The following is a 21,135-nucleotide window of genomic DNA, read 5'->3' as shown; positions in this document are numbered from 1 at the left end:
TATTTAGACATATATTTGTTGAGTAACTTATATTAAAATACGAAAATTTCCCTTTTCGATCGAGGTGCTTTGTCGAGAATGATCGCGACCAAGTTCGTGCAGATGAAAGCGGACGTGGACGGCCACTATGGTCTCTCAAACTTAGAGTGAGTGGGCGGTACACGCGGCGAGGAGACAGGAGAGATGAGAGCTAAATAGAGCCAAAGAGACGAGATGACGCGATTAGCACATATAGCGACCGCAAGCCGTGGTGTAGTTTAGGGCCTCAGCCTCTCTTAGTTGGCGACGGTGTCTCTCGCGAGGAGGATTCGCCGCTGTGCCGAATCCAACAATATACTCGGCGAGTCCGATTGGTCGGCTATAAGATATTCTTACGTCCTCAAGAAAAACGGTAAGTCCATTTTTGTCGCGATTCTTGTTCATTAGCTGCTCTTATAGCTATAAAATGGAATGGAGCGCGTTTCCAATTTTTACAAAATAACAAGTAATAAAAAAGTGAGATTCTAAACCACATACAGTTTATTTCAATTACGTGAAATTCCTCCATTATCGTTGCATGGCTTTTGAAAGGTTCAAAGGCTTAATTAGAGAATTCGTTTAATTAGAGCAATTGAAAGAAAAAAAACATTCTTGACTCCGCGTCCTCTTTATAAAGTAAAAGCACTTAAGATAATAGCATTAATGCACATCTCGTACTAAAGTATTGGAAATAATATCTCTAATATAATATACTCATCATAAAAGGATTTATTGTTCCGCTTCGAACAATCTCGTTTGCAATCTTTTAATGGAAATATTGTTTCCATTAATTATATAAAACTTAATAAATTCCAAAGTAGAAACTTTTAATGTTAACAATTATTATAATTTTGATTGTGATAATAAAATGATTCAACTCCCTCAGAATTTTAAATGCTAAATTTTTAGGGGTCCTAGATTTATGAAGATAAGAATAACAATGTTAAAAGACACTTATTATAGATTTTCTTAATTGCAATTTGATATTTTGCATGTAAAATAATTTATATTATCTAAGTGCGATTATTTTTAAATTTGTATATTCATAAAATGTTTTTAAGAATGGAAATGGTTACTCTTTCTTGTTCTCTAATTAAATGCATTTACGTTAGAAGATCTGATATATATGTATATATATATATATAGGTATACACACACACACATTAAATATAAACGTTTGAACAAGTTTATAAATACCTGCGCTTTTTTTTACTAGAGACGATGGCAAGCTCCTCAGAGGGAGACACCGTCAAGCCGACGAACACGAACAAATCAACGACGACTGGAATCAACATTCTTACACTCAAGGAGGGTGCGAGAAAACGACGACGCTTGGAATCTCTGACAACGAATTCGGAGATCCCTGAGAAAACGCAGCGACGCGACGAGTCGTGTAACTTCTATGCGTAAGAATATTTACAATGCAGAATTTCACATGTAATACATATACTAATAATTATCAGCGTATAAAAAAAAACGCACTAACGATTGTACAGCTAAAAAAGTATTTATTGAAATAAAAAAAAAGTTTTGATTATGCAAAAAAGAATTATCACGCAAGTATTCAGAATTTTTAACGCTTTCGTGATGTAAAAACATTCTTTGAATTAAAGAAAATATTTAAAAGGGATAATTTAAACTGTAAAAATTTAGAAGAGACATAAAATATAACGTTATCATAATAAATATAGAAATTTCTACGTGATAAATTTAAGGTTTAAATTTTGGCAATTTGTATCCAAAAAAAATATGAGTTTGGTCAATCAGAAAATATTACTATCAGAAATTAATTACGTATTCCAATTCTCGATGCAAAATTTCCTACTTTTCACCCTCAGCGAAGCAACCAGCGAAAGAAGGGCTCAGCACATAGAAGGCAAAAAAGACTCGTCACTGCCACGCTTGAGGAAGAAGGATCAGACTGTTCCGATAAATTCACAAGATGTTCGAATGTCACAATCTTGCGAAACAGGCGTGAAAAGCAGTGATGCGACTAGATTAAGGAAAACGATACAATGGCTTGATGAAGGTGCGCGAAGGTTACGCGAGGATCTGGCGAACGTACGAACCGAGCTACATGAAGAGCGAAGGGCTGCAAAAATTGCCAAGAGAGAGTTTGAAACTGCTGTCAGAGAAGCCAGATTTGCTGAGGCTGCCAAGTATCAATCAATCATAGCCGAATTAAAAACCAGGTAAGATTTTAATACTTTTACCTTTTATATTTCTCATAACACAATTTCGGTTTTCAAATCTAAAAATGCATATACTAGACAAATGATCAATTTGTAAATTTTGAACTTGAATGTCAAAAGCTATCACGAGGAATTGGTGTTATTAAAAAAAAAAAAAAAGGCATCGAAGATAACATTTTTTGTCAGGATCGTCCAATCTGCGTCGCCATCGCCGTCACCGTCGCCGCCATTCAAATCGGATCCCGTGAAAGACGAGAGTCACAAGCGTGAATTATCAACCCTCAGAAAACGTTTAGTTGAAGCTGAGGGTACGATACGACGACTCGAACAATTGGTGAAATCACAAGCGAGCACTACTCGCAATACCAATAATACTTCTTCCAACGGTGATGCGCGCCGTCTGGAAGCGGAAATACGAAATTTACGCGCAGAAAACGAGAAACTCGAAGAAAGATTGCGTGTAAGAGCCAATTCTTTAATCTTTTAAACTTATATTAAGAAGTGATCAATTTTAACGATAAATATGGGGATTATTTTATACAATAATTACAATTATATTAAATAAATATATACATATTATATGTAAAAATATCTACGATATATTTCTGATTTATCTTAACAAGTTTGACATTGATTTATTACGCGTTCACAATAAAATCTTCATTCCTTTTTATAATATAGTTCTCGCTTATAAGAGGTATTTTTACATTCATTACAGATCGCTCTAAATGCCGAGAAAGCTCGTATCGCTGAGATACGAGCTCAACGGGAAAATCACGAAGCTGAACTTTCCGCATTGCGAAAATCACTTCGCAGCGAAACTATAAAAATGGTAAGCGTATAATTTAGATATCGGAAGTATCAATAGCGCCATCATTAAATGGCTTAATAGCTCTTAATAATTATACGGCCGTGACGTCGCTCGAGGCGGGAATAGCGAATAATATCGCTCTGAGGGCGATTCAGCACTCGGGCACGTAAAAATATCCTCTTTCACGAATACGAGAGCGCTAGCGTCAGCACGAGACTCTTCGAAGATGCTTATTAAAAAATTATGCCCTGCGGTATTGGTCTGCACTAACTAGAAAAGAGTCTGTCCAAAATGCAGCAGTCCGGCCTGACGCTTATTCGGACAAAAGTTTTACCGACACGGCGAACAGTTTGCCATAGCATCAGCGAAAAAGAATGCCCCTCGCTGTGCGATTATCCAAAATGATCACGCGTTTCCCACGCTATATATTCTCGGGCCCCGGAATTTCGGATGTGATTCAACAATTTGCAAATTGCAGGGCAAAATGTACGTGCAGCAACGAATACGGAAAATTACGCGTCATCGTCTCGAAATATTGGTTCAAACCGACTTTTTTAATTTAATCCTTTCGACGCTGTGATACGAGCATGTGAATATAATTACTCGACCAATCGCTATCTAGAAATTGTGAATTTCTTGTCTTCTTTTCGTTCTGTTATCTCGAACACATAATAAAAAGAGATATATATTTTTGGTAACGATTTCTTTCTCGAATCACGAAGGATTAATTTTATTTTCATTTGTAATGTAATTCATCAATTGTGTATAGGTGTATAATAATGAATGAAAATTTACATCGAAAGATTTATTTTAAACCATGTCTAATTCCCGCCGCGCTACCGCGTATCCATGTCCGCATCAGACGCTATATTTAATTCTAATATATTTATTCTTACTCATCGGCACGCCGTGTAGCTCGGAGAGGCACTTCCCGCTTCCTAGCATGCCACATTGCGGTTGAAATCGTGCAGTAATGTTGTCTACCGCATTGCCAGCGCGCGTGGACTAATACGATCGCGACCTGATTCTTGGCGAGCAGCCAAATATCGGAGCTAACGAAAAGAGACGGTTTTGGCATACAGGGCGACCAAAAATGAAGAGAGTTATGAATCTCATTTCTTTAATGGAAGCCTAATGAAAATTAATTAGAACGTCAGACTCACGGGAAAATTTTACCGATCATTTAATTATTTAAGTGATAACCATTGTAAAAGAATAAAATTACAATTGACTCTTTTGGATTTAAATCGAATACTTACGCGATACGTAGAATGAATCGCGTACTGTAACGCTAAGAATTGAACGAATTTGATTGTGTGGCAATTGTTTTGAAACGAAAATGCCGCTCGAAGGATTATCAACCAGCGCACGTTTATGTATGCAGCCGTCACGTTCCGATCGTAATCCGATCACGGTAATAATTGATTTAAGACTTCCGGTCGCCAGATGATTCATCGTTCTCAGAAATCGTGTACTGCTATCGTGTGCAACCGGAACAAAACGCACGCGCTCGTACGTGCGAACGCCGTGAATGCTTAGGGACATCGACGGGATAACGCGGCGTTTCTCTCATCCCACACCTGTACAGACAAGGTGAAGGCAAAAAGGCCCCCGGGGCCTGACAAGCCTCACTGAACGCGGTGGGACGAGGTGAGAGCTCGAAAGCGGTACGAAAGGGACCGATCGCTGCCCCTCCCCTTCGTCATCGCTGCGTATCCCATTCTTCGTCGCGATCGCCAGCGATGTTAATTTTTCTCATTGCAACTTTCGCCACACGTGTCCACGCGCGAGAGATCCGCCGCATTCAAACGAGTTTTGCGGATTTTTGCAGATGGATGAGCTGCGTGGCAAGAGCCGAGAGATTGAGAAGCTGTCGAAGCTCTTGAAACGTCGAAAGTTGGCGCCGGCGGAGCAGGAGATGGTGAGTACCTGATGTATTTATCTGCCGTGTTTCCGCTTCCGCGCGAGACATGTCGCGAATAAGATACGTAAAACTACTTTAAAATACCAGGATCTCTACCGGCTCGTGTCAGACTAGAAACTTAGATTGAGATTGAATTTGATCGATCAAAAGCAAAGTTCATTAAATTTGTTATTGCTTTTCTTTCTTCTGATTGGTTATAAATTCAATCTCAATCTCAATCTCGATCATAATCTCTATCTCTAATCTGGACCAAGTATAAAATGCAGAGTCTTCAAACTAATACCTGCTTAGATAAATCGTGTGTACGATATTAGTTTTGTTGAAAATTAATTTTTTATTTATTTAAGTTATGTGTGTGTATGTGTGTGTGATAAGTGCTTGTATATTTTTTATAACTTTTTTGAAACTTCAAAATTAAATGTCATGGAGTAAGCTTACTTCAAATTAAAATCTTATCCAATATTCATTTAAGTCGAATAATATTTTGCAAAGTTAAAGATTTTGCATTTACAAATTATATTTTTAAAATTTACTAGATTCTTATTTAATTATTCAAAATTATACGTCATGGAGTAAACTTACTTCAAATTAAATTCTTATCTAATATTCATTTAAGTCGAATAATATTTTGCAAAGTTAAATAAGATTTTGCATTTACAAATTATATTTTTAAAATTTACTAGATTTTTATTTAATTATTCAAAATTATACGTCATGGAGTAAGCTTACTTCAAATTAAATTCTTATCTAATATATTTATTTAAGTCGAATATAATATTTTGCAAAGTTAAATAAGATTTTGCATTTACAAATTATATTTTTAAAATTTACTATATTCTTATTTAATTCATCATATCGTGATATTTTTGTGATAAAAAAGATACATTAATTTTGAAAGAATTGTTGAATTTGAAAAAATCACGAACATTAAATACCATTTATTGATAAATACATAATTTACAAAATACAAAATATAAAAAGTTATATACATAATTTATAAAATATAAAAAAATGAAATTATATTTAGTGATATTGTAACTTTATGATGTTTAGCAATTAATATAATTTAAAAATTAAGTTCTTTGAATAGTTTTTTATGTGTTAGAAAACTATTCAAATATTTAGTATCAATGTGTAAATTACATAAAGAATATCGTCTGTTTTATGGCGATCAAATTTATATATTTATCTTCTAAATAGCTCCTTGTTTCCAATCATTTATAATTATTCTGTTTTCAAAATTAAACTTTCCAGATTTTAGTAAAAATTAATTCCAATTTCATCATAGAATTACTCTGTAACAATATGAACAATAAAACATTTTATTGTATGTATATCACATTTATTTATTAATACAAACATTTTTTTACTGCTTGAAACTTAAAGCCTTTTGAAAAAAGTTCAGAAACATTATAAATTAAGATATCTTTTAATCTGAATATTAATCTTCACTGTTTTTTTTTTTCCAATATTGACCTTTAAACCGTTTACAGCACATCTACATCTGTTTTAATCGACCGTTTATCACGAACAAAACGAGCATCAATAGTCTCCTTTGTCTCATTCTTGCTACAGGTATCTCCTCTGAATTCTTTCTTATTTTATTCGCTCTCAGATACGCGCGCGACGACAAAGAACCGTCGTGTGAACAATCCAACGGTTCACCCTGAGGACCGGTGCACGCGATTATCATATCGTGTGACTTCCGATGTAAGTTTATACAGCATCAAGTTCCTAGAAGCCTTCGACATGGACACTCGGTTCGTTCAGAGTTAGAATCAGCGACTTAGTATAGACTCGATTTCTTAAAACTGCCATTTGTCCTACAATAACAGTATTTGCGCTAAAGATAATTTTTAAAGAGTATCTTCTCGTAAACCGGAAGTACTCGTGTCCTATTCACTTCTTTTCTTTGTCAAAGAAGTAGAAACTCCGAAAGAAGCCATTAGTCATTAGAATTGCGTCATTAAACACTAAGCTATAAAGTACGATGGCTCGCCAATGCATGGAAGGTTAATGAACCATTATGTGAAGCGATTCTAAAGTGCGCTTAAAACGACACCGCACCGTTTAAGCGTCTTAGATATTTGGACGTGCTCCAAGAGATGCGCTGACAACGTTAGTCGCTACTTTTCGGACAGCGGTCTTTACTTTCGTCGAAGCGTTTAATGATTCAACGAAGCCATTACAGGAATCGCTGAATTCGATGGATATTTCATATCTTGATGGTTCGCTTTTAGCCGAAGGTACTCGGATATCGTGATATCACCGGGTCAACGTACCGGGTCACGTCGTCGCAAGACGACCCGCGCGGGTCCGTGCATTGTGTATTATACGCGTCTTCGTCATCTTAAAGGAACTTAAAGGCCATGCGCGAGCGAGCGGTCGCCGCTAAAAGGTTGTAGTTATGCGCCGCACGATATAATTGACACCCTTTCCCGTCTTATCGCCGCTTAATCGAGCTAGCTAACGGTAGCGCGAGATCTACAGTAAAAGCGGTAAAAGCGATAAAAAACGCTTCTTTTCTTTGGCAACGGTTTCGTGAACTCTGATCTAAAAAGAAGAAATGGAAACAGGAGAAACGTTTCGTTCTTCATCTCGAAACTTCTCAGTTTCCAATCTCAATCGGGGTGAGGGGGGGGGGGGATACCTAATATATACTCTCTCTTTAATAAACACTCTCCTTTCGCAAAGAGAAACACACGACGTAGCAACCCTTATTGGGAAGCTGTTTAATAATGTTATTTTTTGTTAATGTATCAAGAACAATAATGGAAGGTATCGATAACATGTAAAAATTCATTCTACCTTTCCTTATTCCAAGAAAATTCTTCCTTAATTGAACGCTAAATTAGCAAATTGTCAAAATCGCACAGGTGAAAGAGGGAGCAGTTATGATCCTAATCTTACGTTTCATTGTGTCTCGGGCTTAAGTTCCTGCCAGGTCAGCAAACCGTAGATACGCCTGTAACTTTCCGAATGGAATGGAAGAGAGGAACGGGGTCCGCTCGCAACTCTCCGCACACAGGTAGCGTAGAAGGCCCCCGCGATTATCGGAGGTGCCTCGCTTCAGTCTGGTCTAGACGTCGGCCGTGCGCGCACCGTTCTTCCGACGTGCCCACACCACTTCCCCCGTGCGTGCCCCGGGTGTGACACACGATCGAGGGATTTGCAGGGATCTCCGTGTATCGTTTACCAGGTATACCGGCGTATACCGACATCCCGATACTCCCCCTTTCACGCCCGTTATATGAATTCTCAACATCAACGTGCTCTTCATGGGGTTCGCGTGGAACGAGGTAAGGATTACGGTCTGCGTCTCCCTCGTTTACACGCAATTATCCGTTCGACGCGAAATTGCAGCTTCCCTTAAGTGAATTAGTCATTTACGAGAGAAACGATTTTAGATATTACTTTTTAAAGTGTTACTTTAAAAATAGGGAAGTTGAAGGGGAAAGATTGACAATTGTTACTTCAATTTTAGATTTTATCAATTCCATAACGAAATCTTCTTATTGACTTTAGATTTTATATTTTATAGTGTCACTCAAATCGAAAAGTAAGAGGGAGAGATTGGCAATTATAATTTTTAACCTTTACGTTACAAACAGTTACTATAAGTGGCTTTCACCTACTATGTGTTCATCACATGTGTGAGAAATCATTATAGTGAAAATTTTCACTGCATACATGTATATGTAATGACATTATAAAGATTCATCGTTAAAGCAATATTATGAAAGAGTGTCCTTATTAAGAACATCGTTCAAGAAGAAACTTTCAGTTACTTATTTTATCAATAAATTATTATTCTTCAATAAATTATGTTGATAAATTATGTTGAAGATGCGATAAAATTATACATTTCAATTCTATGTATGACAATAGTTTTCTTCGAGTATAATTTATTATGATATATAATAACAATGCTTTTAATTTAGTTCCGTCGTCATAAATTGATCGCTGTATGATATTAAAAAATATTTAGCAATAATAGTAAGTAATAATTACACATACATTGCACGAATAGTATTTTTAATTTTTTTCTTATATATTGTTAGTTTAAATAATATTAATTTATTAAAAATCGTCAAATAAAGAAAAAATTGCTAATAAAGCGAAATTAGGAGATATTGATTAAAGCAACGAATATAATCTTAGTAATAATAAAAAGTAAAAAATAAAATAAAGTAACAATTAGGTTTTATTTATTTAAAATTTAAAAATATTACAAATGATGTATTTAAAGAAATTTAATATCAATTTGACACTAAAGGATAGTAATTTATTACTTATTGAATAATTTATTATTTATTACTGAACAACAGTGCTTTTAATATACAAATTAAATAATCAATTACTGTTTTTTTCAGTATTAAATTAGCCGATATTAGAGTTTTGTAAGGGTATAGACACTACTCAGAATTCCTGCAAATATTTGCATTATTATTCTGTGTGAGCAATTGACTAAACCCATAGCTCGCAGTCATCGAGATTGAATATTTTCACGCGCCTACTCCAGTTTTACTGGCGCCTTCTCTTGTCCCTGAGTAGAACGCGAATCGAGCGTGCAGTCGATCGCGTTCCCAGGGAAATCGACATAAGTTGCGTGTCGTCGACATACCGTGGGAACAATCTTGTGATGCGGGTCGCAATGCGAGAGAGAAAAAAAAATAGCAGAAAATACGAATGTGCCGTACGACTGTGTAACAATAGTTCCCGTAATTGAATTACTTTGTCAAGTCACTTTGCGGAATAAAGAGTGGATCCAGTTAGCCATACACAGTTGAACCAGCATGTTTCTAATACCTAATAATTCCATCAGAGACAATTAGCTGAAAGTAGGAGTTCTCTTTAAGATTCCTACTTGGTTTTATGTTTCTACACACTTAGAATTAGTTTTCGACTAATTAGCAGTCGTTACCTAGTTATTACAAGAACTATTGCACAAATTGCCGACAATGTGCTGCATTACTTATTATTATATATATTATAGGAATTTTAGATAAAAACTGGACTGAAATAAACAGATTCTTAATATGTTTATATAAACAAAGAATAATATACATAAATATATAAATATGCCAATTTGATAATATAACGTATAATATTAATGTAGCCTGCACGATACATTAATATACTGTGCCAACCGTTAATCCTTTCGTGAAGAGTTATAATAGTAGTTTTCATCATACGTTCATTATGTATGGAGAATTATAGTGATTGCGTGTATAAACGCATTGGAACTTATCATTCATCTGGGGATCATCTGGGATTATATAAATATATTGATTTACCTGAATCAATATATTGTACGTTTCAATACTATCCTTCTATAGAAAAGAAGAGTTACATTCTTAAAATAGAATAGCATTTTATTACATCATGCAGTAGTTTCATATTTTAATTAGCTAATTTCAAAAATTAAGTTCGGACAATCAGAAATGAGGAATGTCCCACAATTTCGCAAGAGCGGAATAACAAAGTTTGGATATGTGGATGAAAAAATAATTAGTATATTATATATAAGTCTTAGACTAATTTCAAGTAATTTCGCAAATCCGTTGAAACGTGCCCGCTCATAACGTATACCCAAAGCGGACGCCTGCGGTCCTGGATGCGCGTGTAGGCACGAGCGAACACGTAAGTATGCCTTAAGCACTTAACTATCTACCATTGTCCTCCTTTGAGACGGCACGCGGGATGAATTTCAATGACTCCGCGACGCGTAAAAAAAAAAAGACGAGAGAGAGAGAGAGAGAAAGGCGGCAGCGATCCGTCGCGATATACCGGCTCCAAACGGAGCTGTTATTTCACCGGATGCGCTTCCTCGCTTCGTCTCGATTGCAAGTGGAACGACCTGCGCGCGAGTTCTCCCTTCGATTCTATCTTGAGCCTTCTAGAATCAGCAGGGAGCACTCTCGGACTCCTCGGGACCGAGAACGACGACGCGCCGGTAGGCGCAAGTACCTTCTCGACAACTAACGATACCGGCGATACACCGCCACTCTCGGTGAGCTACTTCGCAGAAGAAAGTTCCCGATCCTCCTCACCCTCTCCCCCCCCCCCCCCCCCCCCCGTCTTCCCCGCCCCGCAGCAACCGCAAAGATACGAGCGCGGGTCGTGATACATCGGTGCATGAGAGCGCACATATATTAGCGTGCAATCGAGCCCGCGGTCACGTTACCGGACCGGATCACCTCGAGGATCGCCGCCGTCGCGGTTTCTCTATGTACCTACTTAACAACACCTTCGCTCAACCTCGCCTCCTTTATCCTTGACTTTATAAAGAAGTCCGCGCGGGCGGATCTATGGGACGAACGATCGAGAGAGATCCGGCGAGCCATTTTTCTATATCTTGTTTTTTTTTTCTTCTTTTGCGAAAAATTACGTTAAAGTTACGCTAATTACGCTCGCGTAATTGCATTCGCAGAGATAAGCGATCTCTTGCACAGAGATCTTTGTGACATTTAGCGGATCCCGAGATAACTTTACCGTCTTATTACATCTTAATTGACGAGTAGAGGTCTTTTAGAAAATAAACTCGTACGGCACACTTTATCCGAGGAACACATCCTGAGAACATCCCTGGGGCATTCTCTGAACATTTTTAGGTAATCCCTGGGAGATTTGTGCTGTATAGAGATCTCTTGTAATAGCAATAATTGTCATTAAGAAATCCCGAGGGATGATCGAAGTCCAAGTTCGTGGTCAAACCGCAAGCACGATGCGCCTTGAGCGTGCTTGAGCGTCTGTGCAGATGCATGGAACGCCGGCGACGCGACGGCGTGGGAGAGATGCGCCGAGATGCGCGCTTACGTAGTCTCACGTCTACACGCAGTGCTATGTAATTCCAATCCAATCGTTGCGGTCACGATATTAATAATACCTGAGTAACGGTGGGCGTATACACCACACCAGTGTAATTAGCAACTTCCTCTCTTAGTAAGAAGTAGCGAGCACACGTAGGAAAGACGATACGTTATATGTGTTAAAGCGCGTTTGGCACCCACGGCACGTCCTTCGATAACGCGGACATTTCGATTTTATATGCGGGTCGGCGAGCGCGAGTAAAGCTGACAATGAGAGCGAAAGTCGCGCTTCGAGCGCGACAGACAGCGTACGAAGGCTTGGCAGGAATCGAACATAATAATAAATCATAAGTGAGCGTTATGCTGTCGTGTGCGTATTGGAAAAAAAATATATGACACGGAACTAACTGCCATTTATGAAATCTTTATTTTGTATTAAAAATTTTATTTTAATTTGATCAGAGTTGCAAGGAATTCGGTATATTGTTTTAAAAAGCTACACATTCAAGAAGATTGTATAATTTTTAAAGAGTTTTCCCTTGGTATAAAAAATGGAATTTTATTCTACATTTTCTTCTACCGTAGAAAAGATGATTTTATTGAATCAAAAAATTTTATTAAAGTAATTATAAGAGCTCAAATTTGGGGTGGCTAGAATGTTAATTTTTACCCACTTCAGATTCCTATACGTAATTATTTCGATGGTCTAACAAAATTATTTTCAGATCCGTATTCGGCTATATTTTTAAAACACATCATCAAAATTACTCTTTCCGTGTTATAATTAAATAATTTATGTTGAATTAGTTTTATATGTTACTCCAAAATTTAGAATTTTGTGTATTACACAATATATAATATTTGCAAGATTAAAATTGTATCTCCTAGATTAAAAAATGTTTTACACTTTTACGGAAGGAATTTTCTAATTACATACAAAAATGAAACTATCTTACATTCTCGAATGAAGTAACTCGATACATGAATCTTGATCGCGATCAATCTAACAACCAAGGAGCAAGGACCGATTGCGTGTTCCATAAGGAAGTTTCGTCGATCCTTAATAGACGATGTAATACATTAGAAATACGCAAGCCATCCAAGAAACACGCAGACGGATTACGAGATCATAAGCGGGGGCGAGAAACGATCGGTGAAAGTGAGATTAGGTACTGTAGGAATGGTACAGATTGAGTCCAGATGCCGCAAACGAGATCCTCACAGGATATCTCAAATTTAACCTGTTTACAGAATGAACGATTGTATAATTAGATATACTATCGTTGCATTACACGATAGAGCTACCAGACATGTGAATTCCTATTATATACTGATATGTTTAAATTGGAAGGAATATTTTTAATATTCTCAATATTTTTTTTTAAGACATCATATCGATCGATAATTGAATATATGAATGGAACAAAATAAGGTAGAAAGAAAATAATATAATAAATAGATAAAAATGAAAATTATATTTCTTAGTAGCTTCTTAATTGTTATATTATTTAACAGTTTGAATTTCTTTTTTACAATTTTTTTACTTATTGAAGTTATTAGTTATTTACAAATAATTAATTTTTTTTTCGAGATCCGTGATGTGAAACGAAGTGATATCTCCATTTTCGAAAAATTAATATTTGATATCCAAAGTTTTTATATTTACAATTAGAAAAGAGGTCCAATTATTTATCAATATTTATTAATTACTCATTTACTGGAACATTTTAATTATTGCTATCGCAATTGATTATTGTATATAAGAAATCGAAGAATCGGTTAAAATTTTCACGAGTAAAAGATTCATGACGTTTTGGGAAATAGCGCGTTGATTATTTCTGTGGTCACTGAAATTGCTAATTATTTTCAACGCGTGTCCGATAACTGTACACCAGATGTCGAATAAATATAAGAAAACGTCGGGACAAAACAAGATGAGACGAGTGGCGAAGCGCGGATAACGGTAACGCGTGACGCGCTCGTTTCACCTGTCCCAATATGTCTTATATCCGATATAGTCGATCCCCCTGGCCCAAAGAGAGGAGAAACGAGCCGGTGTAACGAGCGCGCGTGTCCAACAATTTACATATATGGCGCAAAGTGCATCATCGTGCGATGCGGCAAGTGTGCAAGGTGCAATCGGCTCTCTCGGTGCATCTCTTACGCTCGTGTCTGGCTATACTCCACGCCGCACGTTGATATCACCTGAGAAGGAAGGAAACTGCGTGGCTTGAGAGGGAGGAAGAGGTTTGCGCGGCTGTATGTCAGGGGGCCAAGCTAACGGTCCACCCAGACTCTCAGGACTCTCCGTAATCCAATCGTTGCAACGCAACTCGCGTCTGCTTCTCTCTCTCTCTCTCTCTCTCTCTTTCTCTCTCTCTCTCTCTCTCTCTCTCTCTCTCGTCTTTCTCTCTTTCTCCTTATCTCCCGCCTTCCTTTCGCAGCTTCCCGGCTCGTTGCACATATGTCGTATTGGACCGTGACGTTCATCCGGAAGACTGAATTCACTGAAACGATCGTGATAGATTTCTGCTACTTCCTTCCGAAGAACGCTAAGAAGAACGATCTAGCTTTGCCGACTTTGAAAGAAAGCCGCAATACAAACTAGCCACATTATCATGTCCTGTCCTTCGAATCCAGTGATATTTTATTTCATCTTGTGATTATTCAATTAAACATGATATCAATAGAACAATGTTGTAAAATAAAATCATTAAAAAAATTAATTTAATAATTTTCGTAAAAATTAATTGCGTAACTTTTTTTACCTTCTTATTTCAACTTTGATATTTAATTTTATTGCTCAACAATAATTTTTATTAGATTTCGTTCTAATGTCTAAGAAAGCACAGAATATCTTTATGTCTGTCCACAGGAATAACTTATGATGAAAGTATTCTTTAAGCGTTAATTATTTCGATGTTACAGATGCGGAAGTTACGGGAGAACGAGGGAAACCGACCAATACAGTCAGCATCTCGCATAGAGAAAAAAAATCTCAAAGACGATGATCACATGGTACGTAATTCTTTAACACCTAATTATATGTAACTTTAACGAGTAATTTTTTTAAATAGTTTCTCCGATACAAACGCTTCTGATATGTAAAGTTACTTTTCAATTATTTTTCAATATAAATCTATTAATATTTCAACTATATTGTATTGTATAGATAATATACGTAAATGGTCATTTATTATCGTATTTCTTACAAAATCTCTCATATCTTGCGATAAAAGTGTATAATGACATAATAAGAATTAAGGTGGGGTATCGTTTAAGGTGAGGTCATATATGCGCGCAATAGAATCCGACAGAGCCATAAATGAAATCGAGGTCGAGCGCCTCCGTGAACTCGCGCTTGAACAGCAGGAAGTCATCGAAATACTTAGACAAGCAGTTAAGGTAATGGAATTCTCTTGAGGAAGTAAATATGAATTGAAAATTTGAAAAATATACAATTTTTTATTTCTTGTAAATTTTGAAGGCTCGTAGAATGCTAATATACGTCATTATAGTTTGAAAGAAATTAAGATATTTCAATCTTAAATCTGTATATAAATTGAGAAAAAACATAAGATAAAAATATATAAATATATGAAAGAGATATTTTAATTTGAAAAGAAGATAATAAACTATTAAAAATTATATTGAACGAATTAAAGTTGCGTAGTAATAAAAACAATCAATTCTAGTAGAAATTAAATTTGAAAAATTAAAACAAGTATTATGTTACTTCAGGAAAGAGAGAGAAAGTTGGAGCAGTTATCCAACAAGAAGAGGAAGGAGGAATTTTATAAACAATGGCTAGAGTTAGAGCCGGTGGCTGAAGTGGATGACGAGGAGGATCATGAAGATGATGACAGCGCTCTATCGAGCGCTCCGTCCTCGATGTCGCCACAACCTGGGGGCTATGGTCAATGGCAGGGCAATGGTGTCACTAGAGAAGCGTACGAAGCCGTTCTCATCGAGATCGAGGATCTGCAATCAAAGCTTCTTAAAGAGCAACGCGAGCTATCGCATGCCAGAATTCAAATTTGCGACTTGGAGAAAGCACTCTTGCAAGAGGTATAATTTCTAATTGTAATATAATTGTGGTGTATAAAATCTTTCTCTTTGTCGATTAATTATAATACAATAGGTGTATAATTCTTGGCAATTTCTTTTCGTTTAAAATTATAATTGATATTTACGACGGATAGATTATAACTTAGGAGTAAATATAATCAAGAATTAATTTTTTAATTTGTAATACTGTACACCTAAAAGTTTTTGATAAAAACAGGACTTGTATTTCACAGAGATGTGCCGATCGTGATAAAGAATTAAATGAATTGAATGACAAGCTTCGAGCTGCTGAAGAACGAGAGACCGCGCTTTTGGTGGAACTTTCGGAAATACGAGAGCAAAACGAGCTGTTGGAGTTTCGATTACTCGAAATGGAAGAAATACCTATACGCAAAGATAGTCCCGATACGGTAGACAGCGGTATCGTTTCACCAGAACCTGCTCATACGAACAAGGTGAACTTTTCTTTCGTATACGCAACCCAAGCTTTAAATTAATACAGATGATGAAATAACTAGTTACTTAGAAATTTTTACTTATTATAAAATTATTATTGATACAATCTTTGCTAACAATCGTTCGTGTATATCTTCCATTTATATCTTGCTATGCAATCATGTTTTAGGATCATTCAACCAACAAACAGAGAAACCGCGCCGTGGCAACCGTGATACCCTACACGAATAATGCTACAATAAACTCTATAAAATCCACGTCACCCGTGTTACCACGAAAGCCTCCACTTACCCTTCAGGAAAGTGGTATCTTCGAGGAAGAGGAAGAAGAAGAAGAAAAAGAGTATGAAGATGAAGAAGAGCGCGACATCGAGTTTGCCAGCCGCGGTACTCAAACGGAAGCACCATCCGGCGAACTCCTGCAGGAAGTGCAGCGTCTTCAAGAATTAAGAGCTCGAATTCAGGAACGAGCAGCTAAGGTCACAACACCGGTCTTCCATCCGATTGATTCATCTAAGATCTGCTTTGATGTGTCGACAATGGATTCGATAGTCCAGCTAACCTCCTACCAGAAGCGCGTTCGTGATCTCGAAGAAAGACTTGAAATGTACGAGGAAGCTGAAAGGAGTCAGGAACAAGAAAAGCGGCTGTCTAAACAGCGGGAGGAGGAGCTGTTGGATGAAAACTACAGACTTACAGAGAGAACATACTGGTTGGAAAACGAACTGCGGACCATCAGCGAGAATAATAATGGAGAGACAACCGTCATGCATGAAATAAAGGACCAAAATAAATATCAAGTTTCAGAAGACGTGCAAAACTTGGAAGATGTAAAAGGTCAACTTGCAAATGCAAATTGCACGCGTGCCGTTCAAACTATAGAAACATACGGAAATTACATGGCAGAATGTCCTCGATGCCAAGATAAAGATAAAGATAAATCCGACCAGCAGATCACTCTGGGTGCTCAATGTAGTGTTACGGTAATATACGCATGTTATATCGGTCTAGCTTTTTTTTAAAATACATTTACCAGTTTGAATAACTTTAATTTTATTTATCTGCAACGGAGATATTTTTTTCTTTAATTTAAAACAAACAGTAAACGATCATTGCATATTTTACAGCTTGTACCCATGGAGGAAAAGGAGAAGGAAGACGAATTGCAACGCTATAAATCTGAAGAACCGGCCGTTACTGATCTTACCAAAAACGACTTAGAAAAGAAGGTTAGCCGAAGACGAGTTAGGAGTAACGAGCGCGAAATACGGTCCGCGAAAACAGCAAGAATGACAAATGTCAGATTCGTCCGCGACGTCTCCTTTGGACGAAGAAACCATCCGTTGGTCTTATATCAGGAAATTTGTGTTTAGCTTATGCTTAACAATCCTTAACATCGAACTTTAGTAAGACGGGCGTGGCTTAAAAATTCGTTAACATCATCTAGTAAACTTTCGCTGTAATTCTCCGTTTTCATACCGAAGAAAGTTGTGCTCGCGTTATAATTAAAAGCTGATGTCTGCCTAAGTTGATATGTAGTTTTTGAGAAGCTGGGAATCTCCCTCGCGATAGAGGATCGCGCGGAAGAAAGCGCGTGTTCTCCGGAGCGACAGTTTCCAGAAAATAGCGACGAACAGAAGAAGACCGAGGTCGTGGAGAGAAAATGCAGATGAGGAGGTGAGGAGGAGAAGGAGAAGGAAAGCTAACCGACTGCATATCTACCTTACGTCTTTGAACGTACGTATATGGGACAGACGACCGACAAGCTCAGTTTTATTTGGAAAATATAAAAAAGGATACAACTGTCAAATACGATAGCCAATTAAATATCAAGTATCCCAGATTACAATAAATCCAACAGATTCAGCAAAGTATCTGATACAAATTTTGCTAATCTTTCTTCAGACATTTTGTAGAATCTGTTCTCGGTAAAGTTTGCTATTTGAGATACCCTGCGAATATTTTGCTTACTGAAATATTGTAGCGCTGCAATTTTATTTTTTATGCCTGTAATCATGTTTGCATTCTCAAAATTATCAATTATAGTGTAGTGCACTCTATGACTTTTTATGCATTTTGATTAGAGAATATTCATCGAACACTGTGTTCAAAACATTCCGACTAGCCATTTGGACTGTAGTTGAGCTTTATAGCAAAGTTTTCGCCTACATGGCGTAATCACTTTTATATACATTACGCGCTTGATACCAGTTGGTGATGGTAACGATTATGCTTCACTTCTCCTATTTTCTTCATCTGTCTCATAGAAATTAGAACTACAGTAAACAAAATGCATGAGCATAACATACCATATCATAAGACCGTTTGGATCAATAAATATCCTGCATAAAGTTTCCATATTAATTTGTTTACATAATGTTTTCATCGATCTAGACATCTTATGCTAGCTATGCTATGCTTATGCATTTTGTGTGCTATAGTTCTTAATCGCCATGGCACTCTATATTCGTAAAAATAGCGAGCATCAATTTCATTTCGAGTAAAAATTTCTTTATTTAAAGACACAAATACGCATCAAAATTTGATATTTAGCGATATTATATTTTTTCGCTATGTTTAAAACATTATTATAGCAGATTCGACTGTCACACAAAAAATCTTTCAAGCATTTACAGTCGTTTTATATATTGGACATTTAAGTGATTATTATTTATAACAGCAAAAGAATTAAAACTTGTACAGCACAAAAAGATTACGCAAACATTCCCGAAATATTCAGTGCAAGATTACAACATATCGTGCAATATATATATTATTATAATATTTTTACAATTTAATATTGCTACAAATTGTTGAAATTGCATGTCTCTCTATAATGTCTGTAATATTTTATTGCAATTTACAAGATTACAATGTTGCTGTAATATAATTGAAAACTTTTGTATTATACGGGGAACATGATGTAAGCTCGTACTTCACCGTGGGTATACTTTACGCAGGTGATCTATTTTCGCTGGAGATAAATGCGAGAAGAGGTTCTCCATCGTCTCTCGTCGTCGCAGACTCTGTCCATCAACCCACGAGTTCCACAGAAGAGTCAATGAACCCGTGGGTAAAACCCGCGGCACAAACGAGGTAAGATAACTTTTCTTAAGTGTCTATATTAATATTAATGAGTAGCAAATCGTAATTAGTTTCTCAGGTACTTCAAAACATGAGTTTTAGATTTAATTCATTCTGCAAATTGGACATATCGATTTATGTCTGCATAGCGGATATTACTTCTTCACAAGTAACTTAATCTTAACTTTGAGTCAGTTTATTTATAATTGATTAGGTGACTTCATTGATTTTAAAACATAAATAACAACCCGTTTATATAAATGTTTTAACAATTTATTACAGGACAATACGGCTGGCGCTGCTTGGTGTGCCCAAGTGACGATCAGAAATGGTACGTCCTAGAAATAAAACGAGGGCGCCTGCGGATCGAGTGCCAACCTTAACCCTCGGTTTGGCGTACTTCACCTCCCCACGTCACGACCAATCTTTTCGTACAAGCTGTGAAATCAAGTGCCAAATAAGCCGTAGATTATATGTATCTCCCTCACACGCGAGCGTAAATTATATAAAGCGTTAAATAACTATAACGATGCTTTGTAATAATTATTACAACGTGCAATAATTATTACAAAATAATTTCACGTATGATTCGAAATATCCGCGATTGATGCATTTTTTTAGAGATGAAGAATGACGCCCATAGGAAATCAGATTGAAGATGACTGCGCTAAACGGACATGTTCGTGTACCAATGTATCAAATGTATCTTCGAATTCTTAGTATATCTCTATCGAAATTTAAATTCACGTTTGGACGTAAATTTAAATTTGATATGACGAGAACGCAACTGCGTGTAAGCTGATTTGCGACAACACGTCACGTGTGTGTCACAAATTACCGCACGATTCGTGATACATTCAACGACCCACAAAGGCATGTCTGTGCAGTGGCGTTGAGAACGAAGATCCTATAATGTCTATATCAAACGACTATTGGAGATTCTGTTATGATTTCCGTCATTATACACTGTGTGAAAAGTTATAGAAAGAATAAATGTAGAAAAGTAATATATACGTATTATATAAGGGGAACATATAAATTCCTCAACGAGGATTCACTTCACTCTGATAATTTTTTTTTTAGCTTTTCATTTTAAACTTTTGCACGCCGATTTTACGCGATAAAGTATATAATAGAATTATATACTAAATTAAATTGAGATAATTGCTACCTTCACTGTAGAATATCATTTCATGAATCTTATTATCGAAACTAAGCTAGACTTGCGTGTGTCTTTATAAAGAAAAATATATACGTGTATGTACGTACGTATGCTTCAACATTTAATGTTCATTGACATGTGTATTGGAGTGTGAACAATGTGTTTCTAGTCCTACTTTTCGTTCGATCTTGTAACACAACGAACGTGCCTTAGTATCATGTATATCGATCTTGAGTGATTTAATAGATTTAGTATTTTTTGCAAAAAGTATGTATATCCAAACACTTACTGTATTTATGCTGTAGATTTTCGGAGCGAAAATGATTTGATCAAGCCTTGTTCGACCCTTATGGCTGTTTGCCTCGCTTACAGATTCATTTCATACATAGAATCGATTTTATTTGTCACGTGTGTATCTACAAGAAATAAAACTGTCCATCTGTTCTCCGTCTTTCTTATTATTAAATTGCTAAATTTCTAAGACGAATAAGAGTTAAACCAAATCTTATTTTTATTATTCAAATAAAATATATCTTTCAAATAGTTACAAGACAAAAGATTCTACTCGATTTATACAGTCAATTTGTTATTATATTTTATTATTATCTG

At 36.4% G+C, this 21,135-nt stretch overlaps 1 protein-coding gene across 3 annotated transcripts; it reads left to right on the top strand.

Moving 5' to 3' along the window:
* Positions 1–274: 274 nt before the first annotated feature.
* Positions 275–19,709, top strand: LOC108774866 (janus kinase and microtubule-interacting protein 3). 3 transcript variants are annotated; one of them, XM_018541098.1, is made up of 14 exons: positions 275–391; positions 1,235–1,424; positions 1,857–2,210; positions 2,397–2,670; positions 2,929–3,042; positions 4,853–4,942; positions 14,686–14,775; positions 15,040–15,162; positions 15,499–15,825; positions 16,059–16,280; positions 16,451–17,263; positions 17,408–17,509; positions 19,241–19,376; positions 19,647–19,709. In XM_018541098.1, the coding sequence occupies exons 2-13, from the start codon at positions 1,240–1,242 to the stop codon at positions 19,262–19,264; spliced, it is 2,718 nt and encodes a 905-aa protein (XP_018396600.1). In that variant the 5' UTR covers positions 275–391; positions 1,235–1,239; the 3' UTR covers positions 19,265–19,376; positions 19,647–19,709. The 3 variants fall into 3 exon arrangements, with proteins under 3 accessions (XP_018396600.1, XP_018396592.1, XP_018396583.1); XM_018541090.1 differs by having other exon boundaries at positions 17,408–17,957; XM_018541081.1 differs by having other exon boundaries at positions 17,408–18,017.
* Positions 19,710–21,135: the final 1,426 nt, after the last annotated feature.

This window comes from Cyphomyrmex costatus, unplaced genomic scaffold (assembly GCF_001594065.2).
Source record: "Cyphomyrmex costatus isolate MS0001 unplaced genomic scaffold, Ccosl1.0 scaffold1053, whole genome shotgun sequence".
NCBI lineage: Eukaryota > Metazoa > Arthropoda > Insecta > Hymenoptera > Formicidae > Cyphomyrmex > Cyphomyrmex costatus.
This window is presented reverse-complemented; position numbering and strand designations above follow the sequence as displayed.

Coding starts and splice junctions, on each gene's coding strand:
- LOC108774866 (XM_018541090.1), top strand. CDS start 1,240: ATGGCAAGCTCCTCAGAGGGAGACACCGTCAAGCCGACGAACACGAAC. Junction 15,826..16,058: donor AGAAAGCACTCTTGCAAGAG/GTATAATTTCTA, acceptor TGTATTTCACAG/AGATGTGCCGATCGTGATAA. Junction 17,264..17,407: donor GTGCTCAATGTAGTGTTACG/GTAATATACGCA, acceptor CATATTTTACAG/CTTGTACCCATGGAGGAAAA.